The following is a 26,323-nucleotide window of genomic DNA, read 5'->3' on the forward strand; positions in this document are numbered from 1 at the left end:
CTACTTCCGTAGTGATACTGCCTCGGAAACCCAAGGAGGGGTCGCTATGAGTCGGGGCCGACTCGATGGCAAATAACAACAACAACAACAACAACAGTAGTTAATCTGAAGAAGATGACTTGATTTACAGATGAGGAAACTTGAGCCTCGCAGAAGTAAATCATTTTCTCAAGCTCAAATTACTAGCTTATGTTAATGCCAGGATCTGGATACAAGTATGTATAGGATCCTAAGTCATATTCTTTATCCTCATCACGGCTGTCTGTATATGGCCTACCAATGGAGCCATGTAGACAGTGAACCATATAGAAGAGGAATTCCCTTTATAGTTTGAAGTCTAACAGTACCTAATAATTTAATAACCTTAAACAGACATTTATTATTTAGATTGGATGAGACAGGAAATACCGTAAAGGTAACAGGAAATAGGATTTATTTTTAATAGAAATCAACCTTTGAAAAAAATGTTGGGAATTCTGAGAAACCATATACACTCACTATAATTTGTTTATATTTTTTATCTGAGTTATTGGAGGTCATACTTCAATAATTTTCAAGGGTATCTGGTATTACTTTAGATTTTAAAGTGAAGTGTTTGGACGTTATAGTTATGTATATTGTTGTCGTTACATGCTGTGGAGTCGGACCCAACTCATAGTGGACACCTCCTTGGGTTTCCAAGGCACTATCACTATGGAAGTAGATTGCCCATCCTTCCTTCGGAGGAGTAGCTGGTGGGTTTGAACCGTTAGCCTTCTGGTTAGCAGTCAAGTGCCTTAGGCTCTATACTACCAGAACTCCTATAATTACATACAGTACTTATAATTATAAATTTTTAAATACTCAAAACTTTAAAATCCCAAATTAGCTAAGGGACTCATAAATATAATGGATTTATCTTATATGTAAACAATGTGGAAATGATTAATTTGTTTTTATTGATTTATATAATATCTTTGTCCTTTAGGCTATCTTCTTAATCAGGCCTCTGAATTCTGTAAAGAAAGACTAAGATTGAAAATTTAAAAAGAAGTTTTTTTTTTTTTTCAGTCCTATACAGATAAAGAAGTGTAGAATCTTTTCTGTCCTTAACCGAAACTCAGAATGGCAGAAGCTAGATTATATACAATGTGTGATTATTCTAGCAGTGTAAATATAATTATAAGGCTCTTTATGCTCATGTGTTTTCAGGATGCTTAGGTAGGTGAAAGAAGTTTAAAAGCATTTTCTATGAGTTTTATATTCAGTACCTGGCAAATTGTATGAAGAGATACCATTAAATTCCTCTTCAGAGCAGAACCCAATACCCTTTGTTCCCAGCCACCAATACTGTTGATCCTCAGCCTGAACCCTGGCTACTGCGCTGATGAAAAGCACGGGATCTAATTATTGATGGGGAGAGCGGGGCGAGGGGATATACAAAAAAGCATTTGTGCCCAGAGATTTATGGCTTTTATTGTTCTACACCATTTACGCCTCAGCTTACTTAGCACATTCTACTCTTGTCCTGTTTCTGGATTGTCACAAACAAGGGCAAAACCAAACTGCATTTTGTTTTATGGCAGTTAACCTTTGAATAAGGAAACCCTGCAAGCAGGGAAATTTCTGAATATATTCTTAATTATTGATTGTCTTTTTGAAGGCTTTCTGCAGACTAACCACTTTGTATCCCAGCCTGGCAAGCATGCTCTGAAAAAAAGGATCACCAATTGCTGACTCCTCTTTTGCGGGCTGGTCCCCTCTTCTCTTTCTGGAGCTATCAGGCCAAGAGCAAATCCAACCATGCCTGAAGTCTTAGCTCTGTCTTTAGCTCTGGCCTGTCTCATTCTTTTTTCTCTATCTCCAGTAGAGTCTACCAAAATATTCAATATATAAATGAATATATGAGGTTGGAACATTTTCCCTGTCACAGTTATTTTTAATAAGTAATACACAATTAGGAGCTCTGATAGCATAGTGCCTAAAGCACTTGACTGCTAACCAGAAGGCTGGCGGTTCAAACCCACCAGCCACTCCTCGGAAGGAAGGTTGGGCAATCTACTTACATAGTGATACTGCCTCCAAACCCAAGGAGGGGTTGCTATGAGTTGCGTCCGACTTGAGGGCAAATAACAACAACAACAAACAATACACAAATACATCCTCTTTGTAAAAGATTGTTTAAAATTGATCTAAAAATATGTGGAATGAAATATGAAAGATACTTTATCAGCCTTCTTTCCTCCCAGCTTTTACTCTTTTCCTGGTGAAACTAGTCATTTACGATGTGATGTACATCCTTTATATGAGTTTATTTTTAAGTTTCTCACTTAAGTATATATCTTAGAACTACTTTCCATATCACCATATATAAAATATTAATATTCTATTGGATAGGTGAAATGTATTTATTTAGTTTCCTACTGACTGACATGCACTCTGGTAGTGCAGTAGTTAAAGCATTCCGCTATTAACCAAAAGGTCAGTGGACCTACCAGCTACTCCATGGGGAAAAGAAGAGACAGTTTGCTCCTGTAAAGATTGACAGCCTCGGAAACTCTACAGGGGCAGTTCTGCTTTGTCCTATAGGGCGGCTATGAGTTGGAATCCACTCAATGCACTGTTTTTTGTTTGTTTGTTTGTTTTGTTTTTAAGTGACTGATATTTAAATTGTTTCAACTGTTTTGCTACAGTAAACATCCTTGTGTGCTAATCATATATATTCACATATTTATTTAGTATTTCCTAGTAGTGGAATTGGGAGCTCTGGTGGAGTAGTACATAAGGCACTTGACTACTAACCAGAAGGCTGGTGGTTCAAACCCACCAGCCACTCCTCAGAAGGAAGGTTGGGCAATCTACCTCCATAATGATACGGCCTCAGAAACCCAAGGAGCAGTCACTATGAGTTGGGTCTGACTTGACGGCACATAACAACAACAGAAGTGGAATTGTTGATTCACAAGCTCATGAATCTTAATTTATAATGTAAACTGCCAAATTGCTCTTGAAAAAGTATTTGCCATTTTATACATTCACCAGTGTTGTATGAGACTATTACCTCTGCGCTAGGTATTTTTCTTACAAATTTATAGCTATATGAAATCATTGTTTTCATAGTTTGCCTTTCCTGATTAGAAGGGAGGTTGAGCATTTTTGCTTATCTTTATATTGGCCTTTTGCATTCCTTCTTTGAATTGGATACTCTCATAATTTGTATTATTTTTTGAAGGGAGCATTTTCTCTTTTGTACTTGTAAGTAGAGTTATTAACCTGTTTTGGACATTTTTGGTGTATATTATATATCCAGTGGATTTTTTCCTCAAGATAGTCATTTTTCCTTTTTCAACTTTGTTTATAAGCCTGTTATCATATTAGTGCTTCAGATTTTTATGTAGTCAAATTTGTCAGCCTTTATACCTTCATTTTCTTTTGACTTTTATAATTTGTTTTGAAATATTCTTCCTGTTGTTGTTTTGTGCTATCAAGTCGGCCCGACTCATAACGACCCCTCCTTGGGTTTCCAAGGCAGTATAACAATGGAAGTAGATTGCCCAACCTTCCTTCTGAGGAGTGGTTGGTGGGTTTGAACCGCCAGCCTTCTGGTTAGCAGTCAAATGCCTTAGGCACTACGCTACCAGAGCTCCCTATTAGTTTTATTAATTTTAAAATTTTTATTTACCTTTGGCATTATAATCTACTTTAACATGCTTTGTGTATGGTGTGAGGTATAAGTCTAACTTTTTCCCCTCGGATGCTAGCTTATTCTCACAACATCCTTTATTTTATTTTAGTTATTTTAGTTAAAGTTTACAGAGCAAATCATATTTTAAATTAAACAGTTTTTACACATTTTGTTTCATAACGATTGCAATTCCATCGTTGTAACAATACTTTTCCTTATTCTTGTCTGGGTTCCATCTGTCTTTACATTCTCTGCTGCCCTTTCCTGCCTTCTGGGCTTTGTTTTATGGCAGACGCTGCCCTTTTGGTCTTACATGGGTGATTATTTTGAGGAGTACCTTCCTCATGGGTGTTACTTTTCACTTTATAGGTCTGTCTTTTGTTTGGCTGGAAGGTAATCCCTGGGGTAGATTCAGGTCCAGGTTTGAAGAATGTCTAAGGACCATAATTGGGGGTTCCACCAGTCTGTATCAGACAATAAGTGTGATCTTTTTTATGATTTTGAATTTTGTTCTAAATTTTTCTCCCATTCTGTCCAGAACATTCTGTGGTCCTGATCAGAGTGGTTGGTAGTGGTAGCTGGGCACCATCTAATTTTCTGATCTCAGGGTACTGGAGGCTATGCCTTGCATGGTCCTTTAGTCCTTTGGACTAATTTTTTCCCAGAGTCTTTGATTTTCTTTACTCTTCTTTTCCTCTGGACAGGGAGAGACCACTAGTTGCATCCTAGTGGCTGCTTGCTAGATTTTAAGACCTAGTTGCTATTTATCACACTTGGGACAACACCATTTATTTAACCATCCATTCTTTGTTCACTGATTTTGAAATGTCACTTTTATTGTAGTTTTTGTTCAGTTGATTCTGTTTAAAGTTTCTCTCTAGGTTACAGTAATTTCAAATAGTTATATAGTTTGGCTTTTTCATTTCCAATGTTTATAAGTTTTATTATTTTTGTGTTTTAAAGTATTGACTGATTTCCAGGATACAGGAATGATGATGGCAGGCATTCTTATTTTATTTCTGACTTCAACAGAAATGTTTCTAATGTTTGTTTCTAATTGATGATGTTTGTTGTGGATTCTTCTGTATTTGTAATTACTTATTTTAAAAGAAATTTAATCCAAAGCTAGCTTTGAATTTTGTTATATGCTCTTTGAGCATCTGTTGAAATGATTTTATGTTTCCTATTTAATCTGGTAAAATGATGAATTACAAGAATGAATTTCTAATAATGAACTATTATTTCATTTCTGGGGATAACCCTGCTTGATGAAGTTGTGTTACTCTTTTGCTATTGGATTGCATAAGAATTTATTTAGGATTTTTCCATCTGTTCTCTTAAGTGAGATTAACATATAGATGTTTTGTTTTGTTTTAATGCTGCATTCTCAGGTGTTTTGGTACCTGGGCTATGCATTGGGATGCTTTTGTTACTTTTCTGTGGTATGGAATTTATTTATTTTTTAAAAAATAACATAGGATTATTAAATGATCTTTGAAGAATTTGGTAAAATTTTCCTATAAAACCACATGATCCTAGTGCCTTTAAAAGCACTTTAACTTATCCGTTTGTTTTGTGATTTTTAGCATGTAAGATTTCCTACCACTTTTTTAGCCAATTTTGTTTTATTAGAAAGCCACCCATGTTATCTGTAGAATTACTGACATAAAGTTGTATTTTCTTATGATATTTAAAACCTTCCTATATCTATGATTATTTACTCATTCTCATTTCTCATACTGTTTGATGATCTTGGCTTGTACTGCCAAATAGTGTAAATCTGAAGATTTTACTAGCCATATGTTTGAGATGCCTTGTCAATTCCATGCTTATCTTGAAATATCTCCTTTTTAAGTTCGCTCAGATTTCTTGGCACAAGGATTATAAGTGTTTGAAATGTAAAGAGCTTCTTTATGAAGACTACACTTTGGATATGCTGACAACTTCCTTTTAATTTTTTTTTTTTTATTTCAGCCAATACTTGATATTTAGCACAGAAGTTGTGGATTGATTATGCTCTAGTCAAGTAGGGAATGCTGCAGACATAAATGTCAATTTTATTTAGATTAAAATACTAACAAATAATAGTTATAAAAAAATAAGGCTAAGAAAATCATCAACACTGGAAATTTAAATTGATAAAGTCAGTAATAAGAGAAAGTTGTGGAATTTTCTTGTGCTGTCAATTTTTGTAGAAGAGGAAAAATTAGTTTAAGCCATGAAGAACTGAATCTCAAAATGTGCAAGAAGAAAGCCTTTCTCATTTAAAGTTTTAAAATATTTCTTTGCTACATTTAACAGCATGAGAATCTGCTGTTGCCAATAGTAATTATAGTAGCAAAGACAAACAATACTTGTTTTAGTGAAACCAGAAAAACCAAACTCACTGCAGTTGAGTCAGATCCCACTCATAGCGATCCCTCCTTGGGTTTCCAAGGCAGTACTACTACTGAAGTAGATTGCCCAACCGTCCTTCCGAGGAGTGGCTGGTGGGTTTGAACAGCCAGCCTGTCATTATGAGATCAGCTATAGATTTGGTATACATAGGACTTGGCAGTAGTAACTGAGTAAAGAAATCTTTCAGAAATAATAGTATTGATACTCCTTTAGGTATGGTGTCCTAAAATACTTTGTAAACATTTTTTTAATGATTAAAACTTAATGTTATAGTGTTGGAGGTTTCCAAATTAGCACCTTCCTTTTAATAAAAAGATGAAGAAGGTGGAAAAGGCTCAGAGATGTTAGGTAGCTTCCTCTCAAGGTCTGTAGTCCCATGGAAGTAGATCACACTTGACAATGACCAATGGGGGAAAGTTGACTTAAACTGAAATGAACATCAGTTGTAGCTCTATATTAATTTAAATAAATTAAATAAATTTAAATAAACCAGAACAGTGTTTCTTTGGGACTGTTGTAAGACATTTTAACTTTAGTGGGAGCAAGAATTCTCTTCAGCTTACCTTTTTTTCATCTACCTAGCAGCTATAAGGGAGCTCTGGTAGTGTAGTGCCTAAGGCACTTGACTGCTAACCAGAAGGCTGGTGGTTCAAACCCACCAGCCACTCCTGGGAAGGAAGATGGGGCAATCTACTTCCTTAGTGATACTGCCTTGGAAACCCAAGAAGGGGTCGCTATGAGTCAGGTCCGACTCCATGGCACATAACAACAACAACAACAGCAGCAATAATGTCTAGTTACAAGTGATGTTGGCTGAGGTCTTTGCTCTAGGGTATGTCAAATGGAGAGGAGAGGTGTTACTGGGGTAAGGACAGGGTTTTTAGGTGATGATTGAATGAGAGTTGCAAGCTCATGGGTGCCCTGGAGTGGGACTGGGCAGAGTGAAGAGCCAGGGTGAGCAGCAGACCTGCATTCTCACCAGCTCCCTATTTTCGAACTGGGTAGTTCATCAGTTTCAGGAGCAAGGCTTTTCATTGATCCTAACTATTGCAGATAGCTTTCTTCTATAACGCCAAAAATCTTACAGCTTTTCCCTCACCAGTCTTGCTATATTGTATTATATTATACTATACTATATTATACTGTACTATACTATATTAGGAGCTCTGGTAGCATATTGCCTAAGGCACTTGACTGCTAACCAGAAGGCTGGAGGTTCAAACCCACCAACCACTCCTCAGAAGAGAGGTTGGGCAATCTATTTCCTTAGTGATTGCCTCAGAAACCCAAGGAGGGGTCACTATGAGTCGAGTCCTACTAGACGGTACAGCATAACAACAACATACTATATTATTCATAGGCAGTGGTAAGAAAACTGACTATATTCCCTCCCCCCTATCTTTTTTCCATCCAACTCCAACACTTAATATTTTCCTCCTCTCTCTCTCTCTCTCTCTCTCTCTCTCTTTTTCTCTTTTAGCTACAACCTTTACCAAAGTGTTTCTTGTTCTTTTAAAACTCATTTCTTGTAGAACAAAACCTGGGAGCTTTGGTGCCTTAGTGCCTAAGGCATTTGATTGCTAACCAGAGGGCAGTTCAAATCCACCAGCTACTCCTCGGAAGGAAGGTTGGGCAATCTACTTCCATGGTGATACCACCTCAGAAACCCAAGGAGGGGTTGCTATGAGTCGGATCCAACTCGATGGCAGTGAGTTTGGTTTGGTTTTTTTGGTAGAACAAAACTCAGATTGCTGAAACTGATAGAGATTAGAAGAACCCCTGAGACTATTGCCCTAAAATAACTTTTGAATATGGATTTGAAGCTATTTTAGTTCACCTTTCAGCCAATAATAGATTGAATTATAAAATAATCATTATTACCCGTGAGTACTGTGCTCCCTTAAATACTTAAACTACATGAGACCAAACGGTCAACATTTAACCAAAAGCAAAGATGAGAAGGCAAGGAGGGGAAGGGAAGCTAGACCAATGGATACGGAATAATCAGAATGGAAATAATGAGAATGCTGACACGTTGTAAAAACTATAACCGATGACAAGGAACAGTTTGTATGAAAATTGTTAAAGGGGAACCCAATTTGCTTTGTGAACTTTCACCAAAAACACAGTCTTATTAAACAGCAGTAACAACAAAGAAGCAAAACAAAACAAAAATTCATTCCTTACCCTTACTGATACATCTCATCCTTGCCCTAAATTCTATTAGTTAAAGCATTGTGGTTTACCTGCCTCCACTCTTTAGAATCACGAATCTGAGGAAGGCAAATTCTGTTTTCTGTATATCCCCACCACAGAAGATTTGGCCAGACTTCTTCACTTTTTACTTTTTATTGTTTAACTTCTTATTTTTTCAAAGTTAGCATTGTGTTCTGTAAGTGAAGAAATACAACGTTGAGAATGCTTCTGCAAACTATATTCCCTCTCCACCACCTGCCCTTAATAGTGGTGTGATCCTGGGCAATTTATTTAACCTCTAACTGCATAATTTTTTTAAATCTGTAAATAGATTAGTCTCACAGGGTTGTTATGAGGGTGATAGGCACTATATGTGTGTTACAGGTATGTGAGTAACTGGGAACAATACCTGGCACGTACTAAGTGTGCTCTGAATCATCCTCTTCTTGGTGCATTAGGCAGGCTCAGGCTTTTTTCTAGTAGAGGCAGGGCCTCTGGCACAAAAAATGGCAATTGAAGAAGGGAGAAATAGGAAGTGAAGGGGGTTACTTAGAATGATGTTAGAAGTCATATACAGATGTTTCAAAGCATGTTAACTCAAACCAAACTCACTGCTGTTCAGTTTGACAGTATCACTAGGGAAGTAGATGGCCCAACCCATATTAGCAACTGTCAATCTACTAGGACTGTGGTATCTTTTTCCCTGGTATGATTAACTTTGCTGGCTTCCTATTGCTGAAAATAAATATGAAGTTTTGGAGTTCTGTTTGTAACTATTTGTCTACTGTTTCAGACAAAAACATAGGAGTGCTGAAGATACTTGGTCTGTTGCTTATTTATACCAAAGATTCACATTTCTTGACATTTATTCATTCAATTCGTGCTCACAAGTGAAGTTATCATTGATTGAGGATTCCTTGTTATTCCTGTATTATTAGATTAAGGATTCTATTGTTTGAAGATATAGAAAAGAAGTGGGTTTTAGAAGCAGACTCAAGTTTAGAATTTTAGTTCAGTCATTTAGGCTGTGGAATCCTAGACTAGTTTTTTAATCTCTCCAGATTTTGGATTTCATATTTTTAGAATGGGAACAGTAGCAGTCAACTCAAAGAATGTCAGATTCAAATGAAAATGTATCTGTGAGTATACATAAAAATAGTTGGTGATGATATTACCCTGAGGGATATGTGTCTAGCTTAGAAAGTTGAGATCCCCAGAACTGTTAGTAGCAAATGTATCTGGAATGAGTTAACAATTCAGGCTGGATGTTGTTTTTTTATTCCCTGAGAATTCTGCCATGGGGATTAGAAGAGAGAGAATGTAATTAGCTAGCTCTACAGTGAAATCTAACGCCCTGTGGGCTGTCTCATAGCCAAAAAAAAAAAAAAAAAGGAATCAAAACTATTTTTTTAATGTATTTCATATGAATAAATTTAAGACTAAAAGAAATAGACCATTTGTTTCCTTTTTTGTAATAGTTGTATGTGTCCCCTGCAAAGTAGTGCAGAAGAGGCTGGCTTTGCTAATGTTTACTTAAAAGGGGGAGCTAACTGCGTTTCAGCTTGTAAGTGGGAGTGTCTAGTCAGTGTTTTCCTTTCTACATAGAAAGCTAACAGGACTCTGACACATGAGTTTGTACAGAAAGAGCTGAGGGATCTATTGGACAGCTTTCTTAGAGAATGATGGGGCAGCTTATGAAAAATGATCAAGATTGGAATGCAAAGCTGGTGGGACTGATGTGCTGTATGGGTTAGTAGCATGACCTATAATACCACTTTAATGTTTTCAGAACTGGGAAAGGAAAGTTAGATTACCTGCATTAGTTCGCACTGTGGGAGTTTAGCAGACTATGGGGCACCTTTCAGGAATCTGGATGAACTCAAGCTACAGCTCCTGGGGTTACCTAGAGAAAACTGTTCCCTCTATTGTTGTGCATAGGCTGTGCATTTATATAGTCTCGATTTTTATTATGTGTGTAATACTAAATGTGTTTAGCTTTGATAGGAACTTACAGAAAACAGGTCAGTGTAGGTTGTAATAATTGGTGCTCTTTTTTTGCACCTTTTTTTTCCCCAAAATTCTTTTATTCTTTTCTTTGAATATTGTGTCATTGAGTAATTTGAGCCATTCAGTACTTTTTAAGGGGAACATAATTGGGTACTTTCATTTAAAACTTACTGTATCAATGAAAGGGGCTCTGGTGGCTAAGTGCCTAAGGTATTTGACTGCTAACCAGAAGGCTGGCGCTTCAAACCCACCAGCCACTTCTTGGAAGGAAGGTTGGGCAATCTACGTCCATAGTGATAGAGCCTCAGAAACCCAAGGAGGGGTCTCTTTGAGTCGGATCCGACTCGACAGCAGCGAGTTTGAAGTATCAATGAAATAATTTTCAAATGGAAGAATGTTAAAAAATTTCATTCAGAAAAAAGAGTGGGTGGTTTGTAAAACCAGCGGAATTGGTTAAAATCACAGGAGTAAGTAAGATTTTCCTTATTGTTGTCATAGCCCAACTAAATACAAATTTCACTGTTAGACATCCCTGACTCAAGTGACATAAAGAAACCATTATGAGTCTGGTAGTTGGAAAATTAGATGGTGTAATCTGGAATACTTCCTTTTGAAATGATGCATATGCAAAGTTGTAAATCACAAAGTCTGTCCAGATTTAAATTACTGATTTTAGGTTGTTCTCTTGAAGAGAGTTGGGGTCTTTAAAGTCCACATTAACACTTACCTTATTATTGTAGCCTTGTGATGGGAACATTCTAGTATTAAAGAACTATCTTTGCTGCTTGAATGGGATTCATTTAGGTTTGTTGTGGTTTAAAAGAAAAGGTTTAAGTTGTTATTGTTAGAAAACATAAATCAGAATTTATGAACTATGTGGGTATAATTTAATTAGCTTTAGTTTTGTACCTTACTCATGTACTTTAATTGTGGATCATAATTCCCAGATGTTATCTTAGTATTACATGCCAAATACCTAGCTTCTGCCTTACATTTTCGGCAGTGCTTTGAACTGTTAGCAACAACCACAACAAAATCCCAGTGATGAGAATAACCTTCTTACAATTGTATTATTTAAGTGGTTCTCTCTTCTATAAATTATTTGGTTAAATCCTTTTTCTTAATATACCACTTTGGTAAGAACTTAACCAATAAGTGATTGGTCTTTAGAATCTATGTTCCATTTCTTCATGTTTATTAAAATATAGGACCAGTTTCGTTAATTTAGAAAATAATAACAATCTATTTTTGTCAATTTTTATATAACAAAAGAAGGATTTAGGTAATACACATAATAAAATTTAAGGAAATTTGTAAATTTGTTAGAGTTTGTATTACGTGATGGTTACATAAATCAAATTTTGGAGGGTGGTTATAGGAATACTACAGTCTTATTTTGAAACTTGATATGGAATCTATAACTTCTTGAACTATACAGTTTTAGTTAATAATATATCTTAATGTTTGTTTGTTTGTTTGTTTTAGGATTTAGCATCAGGGCCCTAGGTTGTTAATTGGTTGGGAATAATATCCAATACAGGCAGTTCCTAGATCGATAACGTCTGATTTACCATTTACAGACAACCCCTACTTGCCCTTTAATGTTGTGTAAATTTGCCCTCTCTTCATTACAGTCATCTTTTCTTGCTTCACCTGTAGCTTTTAAATCACTGAAAAGACTTCTAGTCTTTTCTCGTACTCAAAATCCCATATCCAAACTCACTGCCATCTAGCTGATTCAGACTCATAGCGACTGTATAGGACAGGGTAGAATTGCCCCATAGGGCTTCCAAGGCTGTAAATCTATAAGCAAGCAGACTGTCACAGTTTTTTCCTGCAGAGCAGCTGGTGAGTTCAAACCCCAGCCTTTTGGTTAGAGCTGAGTCCTTTAACCACTGTGCCACCAAAGTTTTTCTTGCACTAAAGTAAAACTAAATAAAAACCATGTAGATACCTGTTCCGACTTACCTACAAATTCTTAAACTCACAGTTAGGAAAAAATCTCGGTCATAACCCCGGGACTGCCTGGGTCTAGGAAGGAATCTTTAGTTTGTTCACTGTTTTCCTTTTTCTGGAGGCTTGGAAGAAACACTGCTGAATATGTAATGTGAGTGCTATACTTTGGCAGGAAGGTTCCATTGTTTGCATTGACTTGTCCAAAGTTCATATCACACAGCAGGGCCAGATTTCCCAGCAACTTGCCTGTGATTGGAATGTGTTCATTGCTTCCATTTAAAGGATGATAGTCTCTAGGGAAAGTGGAATCTACTCAAGGTAATCATAATACTTGGGTTCTAACTATGGATTTTTAAAGTCAAATTATTAAATCAAGGGTTTTTTTTGGCAAGGAAATTTGTATATGTCTAGCTCATGTCTTGCTACCCAACTCTTCAGGGCCAGGTTGTTCTCTCCGTCATGCTTATGTACAGGATGAGTGCCATGAACTTTTCTTCGTTGGTATGCATATCACACTGCCTGCATGTCAGTGCTCTCTCTAGATGCTGAACTCCAGATGGCAAGGATCATTGTTCTTTCTACTTACTAAGTCCAGACCCTACTTGATATTTGGTTTATCATGGGAGCTCCATAGATGCTGGAGTAATTGAGTGAATAAATGAAGTACAGAATCAGTATTTTATGTGTAAGGAGGACTAACTAGTATATTCTTTTTTTTCTTTGTTCTTATGTATTCATTAATAGTTTAGGTTTATTCTGAACTCTCAAGGAATAACAATTATAACACATTTAGGCACCATTATTGCTTTAAGAGATATAGTAGTATATACCATTGTATGTAAGTAGATTAATATTCATTTCTCAACTTAGGTCCTTTCTAACATATGATTATCACCCTAGGGATTTATTGAGTGCATGAAAGTATTATGGCATCTAGTATGGAGTGTACAAGGATGAGTGAGGTGGGTGATGTTCTGGACCAACACACTGGTCTAAGAGGAATTTAAAAATATTTTGTAGATAGATAATGTTGGTTATCATCTACAAAATATTTTTAAATTCCTCTTAGACTAGTGTGTTGGTTGGTTAGGGAGCTCTGGTAGCATAGTGGCTAAGGCACTTGACTGCTCACCAGATGGCTGGCGGTTCAAACCCATCAGCCACTCCTCGGAAGGAAGGTTGGGCAATCCTACTTCGTAGTGATACTGCCTCGGAAACCCAAGGAGGGGTCGCTATGAGTCAGGGCTGACTCGACGGCACATAACAACAACAATGTTGGTTAAGAGATGGAAGGGAGTACTTAGAATCACTGTACCAAAAAGAATTTGATAACAGTTGGATAATGTTGGTTAGCAGATGGAAAGAATACACAGAGTCTCTGTTCCAAAAAGAATAGGTTGATATTCAGTCATTTCAGGAGGTAGCATATGATCAAGAACCAATGGTATTGAACAGAGAGATCCAAGCTACATTGAAAGAATTGGCCAAAAACAAGCCATAGGAATTGACAGAATTCCCAATGTGATGTTTCAGCAAACAGAGGCAATGCTAGAAGCCCTTACTCATTTATGCCAAGAAATACGGAAGACAGCTACCTGGCCAACCAACTGGAAGAGACCCATATTTTGCCCATTCCAAAGAAAGGTGATCCAACAGAATGTACAGTTTATTGAACAATACTATTAAGAAAACACATTATAAAGAAAACAAAAATCCTCACAACTAGATCACTCAGCAGCATCATGATAAATGGAGAAAAGATTGAAGTTGTCAGGGATTTCATTTTACTTGGATCTATAATCAACACCTATGGAAGCAGCAGTCCAGAAATCAGACAACATATTGCACTGGGCGAATCTGCTGCAAAAGACCTCTTTAAAGTGTGAAAGAGCAAAGATACCACTTTGAAGATTAAGATGCTCTGACCCAAGACATGGTATTTTCATAAGCATATGAAAACTAGACAATGTATAAATGAAGACCACAGAAGAATTGATGTATTTGAAATGTGGTGTTGGCAAAGAATATTGAAAATACCATGAACTGCCAGAAGAAGGAACAAATCCGTCTTGAAAGAAGTATATCCAAAGTGTTCCTTACAAGTGAGAATGGCCATACTTGTTCTCTCATACTTTGGTTATGTTGTCAGAAGGGACCAGTCCCTGGTGAAGGATATTATGTTTGGTAAAGTGGACAGTCAGGAAAAAAGGGAAGACACTCACTGAGATGGATGACACAGTGGCTCAGTGATGGGCTCAAGCAAAGCAAGGATTGTGAGGATGGCACAGGACAGGGCAGCGTTTTGTTCTGTTGCACACGGGGTCACTGTGAGTCCAAACCAATGTGACAACAGCTAACAACACCAATGTTAGTTAACAATTGTTAGTATCATTGTTCTTGGCAGGATAATTATCAGGAAAGTACCTTTGGATTTTACATTTGGAACCAGGTGCTTCATCTAATTTGGGCATAAATTCTGAGCATTTGTACTCCCCTGTAGTGAGCCTGTGCATTCTGGATCTGCTTTCTGCAACCCTTCTTCCAGATTTTTAAAGGTCTGATTAAAGTGGAAGCTAGAAGTTTGGAGAATAACTGAACAGTTAAGGGCAGAACTAAATGGTAGGCTGTACTTGCCTTTTTGTTTTTTTCTGGTTGATTGTGACAGGAAGTAGAAAGGGTTGAAAAGAAGTAATTTGGGAAAGAAATACTTGGGAAATACAAACTAGATTATATGGTTCTCTTTACCCCTCCATGTTGACCTTGCTCTCTGTAGGAGAATTCTAAGTAATATGCCATCACTGGATAGCTTTCAAAAAAATTGAATATGAACAGATAGTTGGATTGCTTTATGAAAATTTCTCCAACCATTTCTTTATTTTTTGACCTTTAGGCTTTGTTCAGAACTTTTATTTTGCCATTATAAACATTTAGCTTTATATTCACATAGATACATTTGATGTAAAATCACAATTATAACTTGAGGATAAATTCTAGAAATGAAATTGCTGGGAAAGGTATATATATATTTTAAAGACTTGATGATATTTAAAGGCAAATTTTTCTAGAGCAGTGCTATTCAGTATAGCTTTCTGCTAGAGCAAAGCTGACGAACACAACTAAATGCTGTCCAACACAACTCTGTTCTAGAACAATGCTGTCTAATAGAAATTACTGTGGTGGTATGGATAGTATTAATCAGCGCTCTCCATTATGTAAGCCAGTAAGCCACATGTGAGTGTTGAACACTTGAAATGCAGTACAACCAAGGAACTGAACTGTTAATTTTATTTAATTTCCATTAATTTGGGTTAAATATAAGTAGCCATATGTGGCTACTGTATTGAATGACATAGTTGGAAAGGATTTAAACCAAATTAACAATATATAAGGGTAGGGGGCTCTGGTGGCATAGTGCCTAAGGCATTTGACTGCTAACTAGAAGGGTGGAGGTTCAAACCCACCAGCCACTCCTTGGAAGGAAGATTGGGCAATCTTCTTCCGTAGAGATACCACCTCAGAAACCCAAGGAGGGGTCGCTATGAGTTGAATCGACTTGATGGCAGTGAGTTTGGTTTTTTTGGTTTGGTTCATTTGTGCCCTTGTCAGTGTATTATTTTTTTCATAACATCTTAGTAATTTGATAGGTTAAAATGCTTTATTTGTGTTATTTTGTATTGTTATTTGCTAGCGAGATTGAGCAGTATAGGTGTTATTTTTTTTAAAGGATTATCTATCTGTGTTTGCTTATATAATTAGATGTTCACTTTTTTTTTTATTTCTAAGCATTCTTTTAAATTAATAGTTAACCCTCAGTCTCATACGTTGCATGTTTTTCACTGAGTTGATTTGTCTTTATATTTTTATGTTTTCGTTGTTGTAGAAAGCATATTTTGAACAAGGCATAAATAGTTTTTATAAACAGAACAAGCATTTTTAGGAAAATCTAGTTGCATTACAATAGTTAAGAGGGTGCAGGCATGAACCATGAAGAGGGAAAAGATGAAAAAAAAGTGAGGTATATATTACTCCCAGGGAAAGGCTGGAGAAAAGGTGGATTATGACAGGAAAGGGAAAAAGACCACCAAGGAAGGAGAAAGATGTATTCCCAGATGCAGAAAAGAAGGAGGAAGGAAGCAAGAAACTGGGGAATTGTTGCCTAGAAGCAAGGAAAAAGAAGATACTATGGTTTTGAATTTCGCTCTAGGTGCTGGAAGATTATGATTCCCCTTTGAAATACTAACTAGCTGAACTAGAAAAATCCAATTATTATTTCTCTTTAAACCATGAGGAAGCCATCCCTTACCTTTCTCTGCATCATGACTGTAGTAATCAGGGTTACTTGTTATAGTGAGGATCTAGTTGGGGTGTTTCTTTTTTACCAGATGATTCAAAACAATGACTCTAGGAGAGAAACAGCATGATTAGTAATTAAACTGAATTCTTCAAGTCAGAAAGCCTGAATTTAAGTCCCATCTTTTATTAAAATTGTAAATTATTTGCTACATAATCGTAGACAGATTTCCACTTCTGTAAAATGGGAATGACACTACCTGTAGTTGTGAAGAACACATGTGGTGTGATATGTGCTACAGTGCTTTGGGTAGTTCTAGTGCAGGGGCTCATCTGAAGCTAGTAAGATTAGATTAGACAGTGTGGTGTGGAGGTAGTGGGGATGGTTATGTGACGGAATGGCAAAGCACATTTATTTAATACAATAATATTGGTGAATGCAACCAATATGATAAACAGCCCTGTAACACTCTCTTGCAGATAACCTAAAGCTGCTGTAATTAAGGAAAAAAAAAAAAAAATTCAGATTACTAAACAGTATCTCTTAAATACCTTATTTTTGTTGATATGCATAATCACAATTAAAGTCTTCTATTCATAAGTTTTATCAAACTTATTTTTTCCCATTTTTCAGATGAATGGGACAAATTAAAGTCACAATTAAAGTCTTCTATTCATAAGTTTTACCAAACTTATTTTTTCCTATTTTTCAGATGAACGGGACAAAGTTCAAAAGAAAACATTTACAAAATGGATAAATCAGCATCTCATGAAGGTCAGTTTACATTTCTTTTACATCTTGGATTTCTTTTGCGTACTTGAATTTATTTGAGCAGCAGTTGATTGTATAGCTCTGAAACACAGCTTTAAAATATGACTTGAAAGTTTAAATTCTAGGGCATTTCACTTGCATTTCAGCATCTATAATTATTTGCTGGCTAATGATAGAGGTGGGAGATAAGTACTAGTGATTACAGTATTCTGTGACGTGAGTAAAACCTACCATTATTGGACTCTAAAAATTTAGTCTCAGCAGTTTAAGAAGTCTTGTAAATATTTACATGTTAGGGCACAGAAAAGTGACATTGCTCAGTAAGAGTACTTTTTTTTCAAAATTCAGACCAAGTTCTAGCATCAGTTTTATGTGGATGGCAGAAGGTTAAATGAGAATAAAGATTATAGAGACAGAAGTCTAGACTTAATTTAGTTATCATCCTTAGTGTGATTGATATATGTTTACCTTTCCCTGTCTGTGAAGCAGTTTATAGTTGTACTTCTTAAATATATATTTATTTGTGTTCCATGATCCCCTTTGAGAGTATAAGCTCTCCAGAAATGTACACTACACTTAAAAGCAATTTCATGGAGTTATTGGACCCCATACACCTACAAAGAAGACCAGTTAATACAACTATTATTCAAATTTACACACCAATCACTTATGCCAAATATGAAGAAATTGAAGATCTTTACCAAGTTCTGCAGTCTGAAATTGATCAAGCCTTCAATAAAGATGCATTCATAATTACTGGTGATTAGAATGGGAAAGTTGGAAACAGAAGGATAACTAGTTGGAAAATGGAGGCTTGGTGATGGAAATGGTACTGAAATCACATGATAGAATTTCGCAAGACCAACAATGACCTATTAATTGGAAATACCTTTTTTCAACAATGTAAATGGTGACAAATCTTGTAGACCTCACTGGGTGGAAACACACAGGAATCAAATTGACCGCATCTGGGGAAAGGGATGTCAGAACAAGGCAAGGGGCTGACTGCAGAATAGACCATCAGTTGTTCATCTGCGAGCTTAAGTTAAAGCTGAAGAAAATTAAAACAAGTCCTCTAGAGTCAAAGTACAACCTTGAGTATATCCCATCTGAATTTAGAGACCATCTCAAGAATAGATATGACACATTGAACACTAATGACTGAAGACCAGACGAGTTGTGGGATGACATCAAGGACATTATGAAGAAAGAAAAAGGTCATTAAAAAGACAGGAAAGAAAGAAAAGACTAAAATGGATGTCATAAAAGACTCTGAAATTTGCTCTTGAATATAGAGTAGCTAAAGTGAATGAAAGAAATGGTGAAGTAAAAGAAATTTCAAAGGGCAGCTTGACAAGATAAAGTATTATAATGAAATATATGAAGATCTGGAATTAGAAAACCAAAAAGGAAGAACATGCTCGGCATTTTTCAAACTGAAAGAGCTGAGAAAAACTTCAGCCCTCGAGTTGCAATATTGAAGGATTCTGTGGGCAAAATACTGAATGATGCAGAAAACATCAAAAGGAGATGGAAGGAATACACAGATGTCACTATACCAAAAAAGATTGATTGGTATTCAGCTATTTCAGGAGGTAGCATATGATCAAGAACCCATGGTATTGAAGGAGGAAATCCAAGCTGCACTGCAGGAATTGGTGAAAAACAAGGCTCTGGGAATTGATGGACCCATTGAGATATTTCAACAAAAGGTGCAATGCTGGAAGCATCCTTTTATGCCAAGAAATTTGAAAGACCGGTACCTAGCCAAATGACTAGAAGAGAGCCATATTGTGCCCATTACAAAGACAAGTGATCCAAAGGAATGTGGAAATTATCAAACAGTATCAGTAATGTAAAATATTGCTGAAGATAATGCAAAAACGGTTGCAGGAGTACATAGATAGGGAACTGCCAGAAATTCAAGCCAGATTTGTGGAGAGGATGTGGAATGAGGAATATCATTGCTGATGTCAAATGGATCTTGGCTGAGAACAGAGAATACCAGAAAGGTGTTTACCTGTATTTTATTGACTAATTTAAGGCATTTGACTGTATGGATCCTAACAGATTATAAATAACATTGGGAACACTTAATTGTGCTCATGATGAATCCATACATAGACCATGAAGCAAGCAGTCATTCAAATAGAACAAGGGGATACTGTGTAGTTTAAAATTAGGAAATGTGTTTGTCAAGGTTGTATCCTTTCATGATACTTATTCAATCTGTATGCTGAGCAAATGACTTTATGAAGAAGTACTCAGCATCAGGATAGGAGGAAGACTCATTAGTAACCTGTGATATGCAAATTGACAACCTTGGTTGCTGACAGTGAAGATGACTTGAAACACTTACTGATGAAGATCAAAGACTACAGCCTTCAGTATGAATTATACTTCAACATAAAGAAAACCAAAATCCTCACAACTGGACCCACAAGCAGCATCACAATAAATAGAGAAAATATTGAAGCTGTCAGGGATCTCATTTTACTTGGATCCATAATTGAAACCCATGGGAGCAGCAGTCAAGAAGTCAAATGACCTATTGCACTGGGTAAATCTGCTGTAAAAAAAATTTCTTTTAAGTGTTAAGGAGTACAGATGTCACTTTGAAGACTAAGTAAGGTACCCTGATCCAAGCCATGGTGTTTTCAGTTGCCTTATATGCGTGTGAAAGTTGGACAATGAGTAAGGAAGAATTGATGTATTTGAATTGTGGTGTTGGTGTAGAATGTGGAAAATACTATGAAATACTAGAAGAAGGAACAAATCTTTCTTGGAAGAAGTGCAGCCAGAATCTTCATAGAAGCAAGAGTGATGAAACTTCATCTATTGTACTTTGGTCACGTTATCATAAGGGACCAGTCCGTGGAGAAGGATATCATGCTTGGTAAAATAAAGAGTCAGGGAAAAAGGGGAAGCCCCTCAGCAAGATGGCTGGACACAGTGACTGCATCAATCAACTCAAGCATCGCGGTGGTTGTGAACATGATTCATTCTGTTGTACATAGGGTTGCTTGCTAATAGTTGGAACCTACTTGATGGTACCCAACAACAATCATCTTTTATAAAAATGATTCTTATTTCAGAGGGCATGTCAGAATTACCTGAGAGGCTTTTCAGTTTCCCCTTTCTCACTCATTGACAAAAACTCCCCCCCCCCCAAATTCCAGTATATCCCTTAGGGATGACATGTTACTCCCTTTCCTATTGAGAATCCCTTCTGTAGGGAGTTTCTGCTAAAAGCTGCAACCTATCCCTTCCATGTATTGAGAAAAGAGAAAAAGTTGAGACCCTCTGCTTTATGATGTTTTTGCAAGAATGTATATTCTGAATTGTAATGAAGGATGCCAGCAGTTCACCTGTGCCTTTCCAAGCTTCTCCCTTGTTTGCATTTATCATGCACACAGTGTAAGTGGGAGTCTTTCTCACAGGCTAGGTAGGAGAGGGTGTGGTGTGTGGACTTTTGGAGTTAAAGGCTCTAAAAGGATTTTCTCATCTCTGAGGTGGCTTCAAGGGAAGCAAGGTCTTTGATATAGAGATACCCCTGTGGTGACTACTGGCACAGCAGCCCTTATAGCTCTAGCTTGTGGGAGGTGGCATGTGGCGATATTCAGAAGGTTCTGCCATGTGGTAACCAAGTCAGAAATGCTAGCAGTAGGTACCAAAGAGAAAGTGGAAGTTCAACTGAGGACAACTGTAGCACTGATAGTGGGCAGATATTTTGGGGGGGACTGCTGTGTGCTTGGCATATTGCACTGGGCCATTCATATTACCAGTGATTCTTAAGCAGGATGACTGAGTACAAAGATACTACTTTTGCTAAAAATGTCAATACTTAGTTGAGCTGTTTGAGGGTAGAGGCTGTGTTATTCCTCCCTAAGGCCCATCATAGGAATGAGAATATTCTCACTGTATGTAATATACATCATTTGATCCTCCTAGCAATGCTCCAAAGTGGTTTGACTCAAGCATATATAGCCTAGAGTCAGAAAAAAAGGGTTCAAATCCTGATTTACCTAGAGAACATATAATCTCTCTCAGTTTCAAGTAAAATGACAAATCTCCAGTATTTAATTCTGTTGCAACAGAGTAAGAATTAAGAAAATAGATATTTTAGGCACAGCAGCCAAAAGGTAGTTGCTGATCTAACTGGTTAGGGTTGTAATCAAATTAGTTTCTTTGTTTCTGAAGTTGTTGTAGGTCAGAATTTAAAATTAGCTGTTATTAAATGGAGAACAACTTCAATGAGAAGGAAAGCTAGACAATAGTGATCTTAGCTAACTCCCGCTGTCAGTTAGCTACTTAACGTTCTTTTTCTGTTTTGGTATCAGCTCAAAGAAGCCTTTCTTATAATCATATGAATTGTGCACTGAAATCTGTGATACAAAACTCAGATTGGTCAGACCATTACTTTTTGTCTTTTATTCTTTCATGTCTAGAAGTTATAGCATTAACTATTAATTACTTGAACTATTTTTTCAAGTGAAGGAAAATTGTTAAATATCTCAAGATATTGTGGGACATCAGACTGTTAAAGTTTGTGTTGTTATTTAGTTAAATGGAGAAAGTTCAGCCTTCATGTGGTCTTTTCCATGTTTACCCAAGTGATGGCCCAAGGAATGTTGTACTATGCATCTCATTTTATCTTGGTAAAAGGATTGCTGGGTAATTTTGCAAGTGGCCATTTGGTCGTACTCAAACTAGTGTGGAATGTAAAATATGTATATGAAATTTGGATTAAAAAATCTTAATATAAGCAATAGACATTTATAGGCAATTCCCAGGTTATGACCATCCAAATTATGTATGACCTGTAGTTACAAACCCTTATAAAGCCTATTATATTAAAAATTCAAGGTATATACAATGATTCCTAATAACAAGAGGTGCTACTTTTCAACACACATCAAAACATTATTACTCTGGTAGTGTAGCACCTAAGGCACTTGACTGCTAACCAGAAGGCTGGCGGCTCAAACCCACCAGCCACTCCTCGGAAGGAAGGTTGGGCAATCTACTTCCGTAGTGATACTGCCTCTGCAACCCAAGGAGGGGTCGCTATGAGTCGAGTCTGACTCGACAGCACATAACAACAACAACAACAACAACAACATTATTACATTAAAGATATTTGAATGTGTCTGGAAATCATTTGACTAAATGGTATTAGATACAAATACTGACTGTTTTGATTTACATACAAAGTTGCTAAAGACAGACTTAGAAACAGAACTCATTTGGGGACTGCCCTTATTCTGTATTGATTTTTTTTTTTTTTTTTAATATTGTCCTTCACATGAAATGTTGAACATATTCTGGGAGAAACAGATAAAGGAAAGAAGATTTCATATATTTTTTGCTTTACCATATTCCTTTTCAATTAATGAAAAGAATGCTATTTGAAGAGTTTTCAAGAAAATGTGATAGTATTATATAAATGTTAAGGAAAAAGGTGATCATGAAAAATGAGTTAATAAAATGAGTCAATACTTAAGTGATAAACAGAGAAAAAAGTGGGAATAAAATCATTCAGATAGAGTCGGTATATTTCTGTATGAATTCTGTGTTTTGTCTGTTAAGTAGTCACAGGTAGCCCTTAAGCCATTGTAAAGGGAGTAGAATAAAGGAAAGTTAGAGGAGAAAAGAGAAAAAAGGATCAAAGGAGGAGGTTAAAAACCCACTGTTGTCGAGTTATTCTGACTCCAGTGACCAAGGGAGAGGGAATGGCTGCCTTGTACCCTGGTGGAGGGGCTGCTTCCTCTCAGCCCTGGACTTCTGCATAGGGACAGCTCTAAAGTGGTAAAAAGGTCTGGAGACTCCTTACCCTTGGCTTCATGTATTGCTCTTAGCTGCCCAGGAGTCCTGACTCAGGTTTGGGATATGTTAAACAGGCAATCATAAAATAATTCTTAAAATTGTTCTCTTTCTGAGGTATTTTAATTACTTTTATCTAATTTTACCCAGGTCTTTTCACCCTAATTATGGCTCCAAGGGGAACCGTTCTGGGCAGCACTGCTCCTTTGGGCAGTGAGGTAGTTGAATAGACCTTAGATCTCTGCCTACCGACCCCCCCCCCCCTTAAAATAGTATGTTCTGCTAAGTTAGAGAAAATTGTGTTTTTCTTGGTGGGGGGCGGTGGTGGAGGGGACAAACAACTATCTTGTAAGAGATTTGCCACTTCATAATATGTAAGCCGAAAGTGGAAGATAGTAAGAAAAGTAGGTGAAAGCCATGCCTTTGGGGTCAGGAATTTGTGCCCAGGTTTTTTATACTTTTGTGTTTGTGTGGCCTTGCTTTCTTATGCCCTTGCCTGTAAAATGGTGGTAATGATAGGTTGGTGTGAACATTTAAAGGAGATAGTTCATCTAAGCATAAAGCACAATACCTGGCATATTGTAAACACTCAACACATGAGAATTTAGGGTATGGAAGAGGGACTTGACTTGGAGGACTAAAGACAAAATTGCTAAATACTCACCTTTAGTGGATTTCCGCTCCCTTTATTCATAGTCCGCCCCCCCCTTTTTTTTGGCCTTAAATACTTTTTAAGATTTAATCATTTTAGAAAGAGCTAGGATTTTTTTCTTTGCTTTCAGTCTTGCTGAGACACTTAAGAATTACGTACTCAAGGTATTAATGAGCTGCTCCCCACTCACTCCCGTGTTTCAAAGCTTGACTTTGGGGCCAGTGTCCTTTTTTACTTACCCTTTCTTATTTTCCAAGGAGCTTTGGTAATTCAGTGGTTAAAGCATTTGTCTGCTAACCCAAAGGTCAGCGGTTCTAGCCCACCAGCTGCTCTGTGGGAGACAGGTGAAGCAATCTGATTCTGTAAAAATTTATAGCCTTGGCAACCTTATAGGGCAGTTCTACTCTGTCCTATAGGGTCATTATGAGTCCGAATTGACTCAATAGCAGTGGGTTTATTTTTTGTTTCCCCTTTTTTTCCTACATTCTTCTTGCACAGAAAATGAGTCAGTATAGACTGATTATACTTTTAAAAGCTTGGCAGCTTTTGGTCTTTGGTCATATTTTCAATTAGAATCACACTTGGAGGGTGTCTTTCAAGGTATCTGGTTTGATTCCCTTATTTAACAGAAGGGGAAACTTATTCTAGCTATTTACTGGTAGAGCTGCACTGGAATCATGAAATTAGAGTCTGAATTAGAATGAAGGGGTGTGCCCCATATTTCATTTCTTTGAGCATTGTGAAATGTTTCAGACCTGGCAACAGGTTCTCCTTGGCTGTGAGATTGTGTTTACTTTTTTTTTTACCTTATAGTTTGAACTGTGTACTAATTACAGTAATCCCCATGATTTAGGAAGTCATGACTATGCAACTGTAAGGAAATATATACTGGACTTGGAGAAAAGTAAACATTATGGAGCTTTAAAATTAGTACTCAAGCTATTGTTACGTTCATATGTGCAAAGATTTTTTTTCCTGATAACACTTAATCCAGAAAAAAAATTAATATAACTTTATTTTATATTGATCAGTTAAAATTATATCAGTTTTAAAATAAATAGATAAGTTAATGAAAACCTTTACTTGTTGGCATGTAGTTGTTTCCGGCTTTTTTGCAAACATTTAAATTTTAGTGTTCTGTATTTCATTAGTATGACTAAACCCATCTTTAAACTGATTGTTCTGGCAGGATTTTTTTTTCCTTTTGATTCATCACTCTTCCCAGTACTTTACTTAGCACATTCACACCTGCTGCCTCTACATGTCTCTACAGTAAACATAGCTGATTGTTTACTTTGCAAATTATGGATTCTGGATAGACTAGCTAGAATCATGGATATATTTTTAATTACCATAATTTTTAATATATTACTAAAATATAAGCTGGCAGTTATTAAAAGTACCTCTGATTTCAGTTAGCTAAATTGATCTAAGATACAAAACTGATGACATTCTTTTGTTATCTACAGCATTTATTTAAGTCTATTCTACCTATGGCAGCAGAGGCTATCTCTTTATAAAAACTAGAGGGTCTTCTACAATTCTTTAGTAGTTGTTATTACTGATTGCATGCAACTCTGTTCTTGTCTAGACATTTATAGGACAGTAATATAAACCATGGCACCTAAGATTTAAATACCTAGGATTAATTTATTGCCTTTTTCTGTGGAATGGAACAAGAAAGAAGGAACTAACACAGATTAGAGATTCCTTTTTAAATATTTGCTTACTGGTACAGAATTAGGACTTGAGCCATCACCAAGAAACTCTTTTCAAGAGGAATAATTTGAGGGAATGAACAATTTTTAGGAGAAGATTGGAGCCTGGAGAAGTCCATACAGTTTACTTTCCTCATATAGGTTCTGTCTAACTGGAAATTTATAGAGAATATAAATTATTCTGCACTAGTTAGTTTGTACTGTAAATTTATTCCTCAATATTGTGTAAAAGGATGTTCGGTATAAATTTGAATTAATTGATACATACATGTGTTTGGAGAAGAAAAAGCCCTCAATTCCCATATTAAACCACACCCTATTTGTTAGTAACTTGCTTAGTTACCACATGGGAGACACCCAAACTGACTATCACATTTTTATCTTTGTCCTATCATGTCTTTGGAAAGCTTCATTTACTCAGGGCACAGATATCCTTTGCCCATACTGTAAAGTCAACGACTTCATGGCTCCCCTGACTCAGTCATGGTATTCTTTATTTTCTGATGTTGAGACTGGAAGGAAGTGTAAATCATCAAGCTGAGGACACAATGATAACTTTTAGAAAATAGAAAAGAAGCTCTGTTTGCTCTGTGCTCTTGGTCACTGCATAGTTATTGAGTTATTTTACTCTGCGGGCACACAGATGAGATAGAAGAATTTTTGAAGCATTAACTTTATAAAGGGCTAATGAAAAATACTTACCAAAAAATATAAAGCAGTACTTTTCATTCTTAAAATATACAAATAAGCCCCTCCTACAGTGGCTAAGTCACTTGCCTGCTAACCAGATGGCTGGCGGTTCAAACCCACCAGCCACTCCTCGGAAGGAAGGTTGGGCAATCCTACTT

At 36.6% G+C, this 26,323-nt stretch overlaps 1 protein-coding gene across 1 annotated transcript in view; it reads left to right on the plus strand.

The window, feature by feature from the left end:
- DST (dystonin) overlaps positions 1-26,323 on the plus strand; it is a 614,637-nt gene that overhangs the window by 258,022 nt on the left and 330,292 nt on the right. Inside the window, exon 5 of the mRNA XM_042781628.1 lies at positions 17,224-17,285. Coding sequence (XP_042637562.1) covers positions 17,224-17,285 — 62 coding nt within the window. The remainder of the gene's footprint in view (positions 1-17,223; positions 17,286-26,323) is intronic.

The sequence above is a fragment of the Orycteropus afer genome, unplaced genomic scaffold, assembly GCF_000298275.1.
Source record: "Orycteropus afer afer isolate SDZICR_OR568_19922 unplaced genomic scaffold, OryAfe1.0 scaffold00140, whole genome shotgun sequence".
NCBI classification, from domain to species: Eukaryota; Metazoa; Chordata; class Mammalia; order Tubulidentata; family Orycteropodidae; genus Orycteropus; species Orycteropus afer.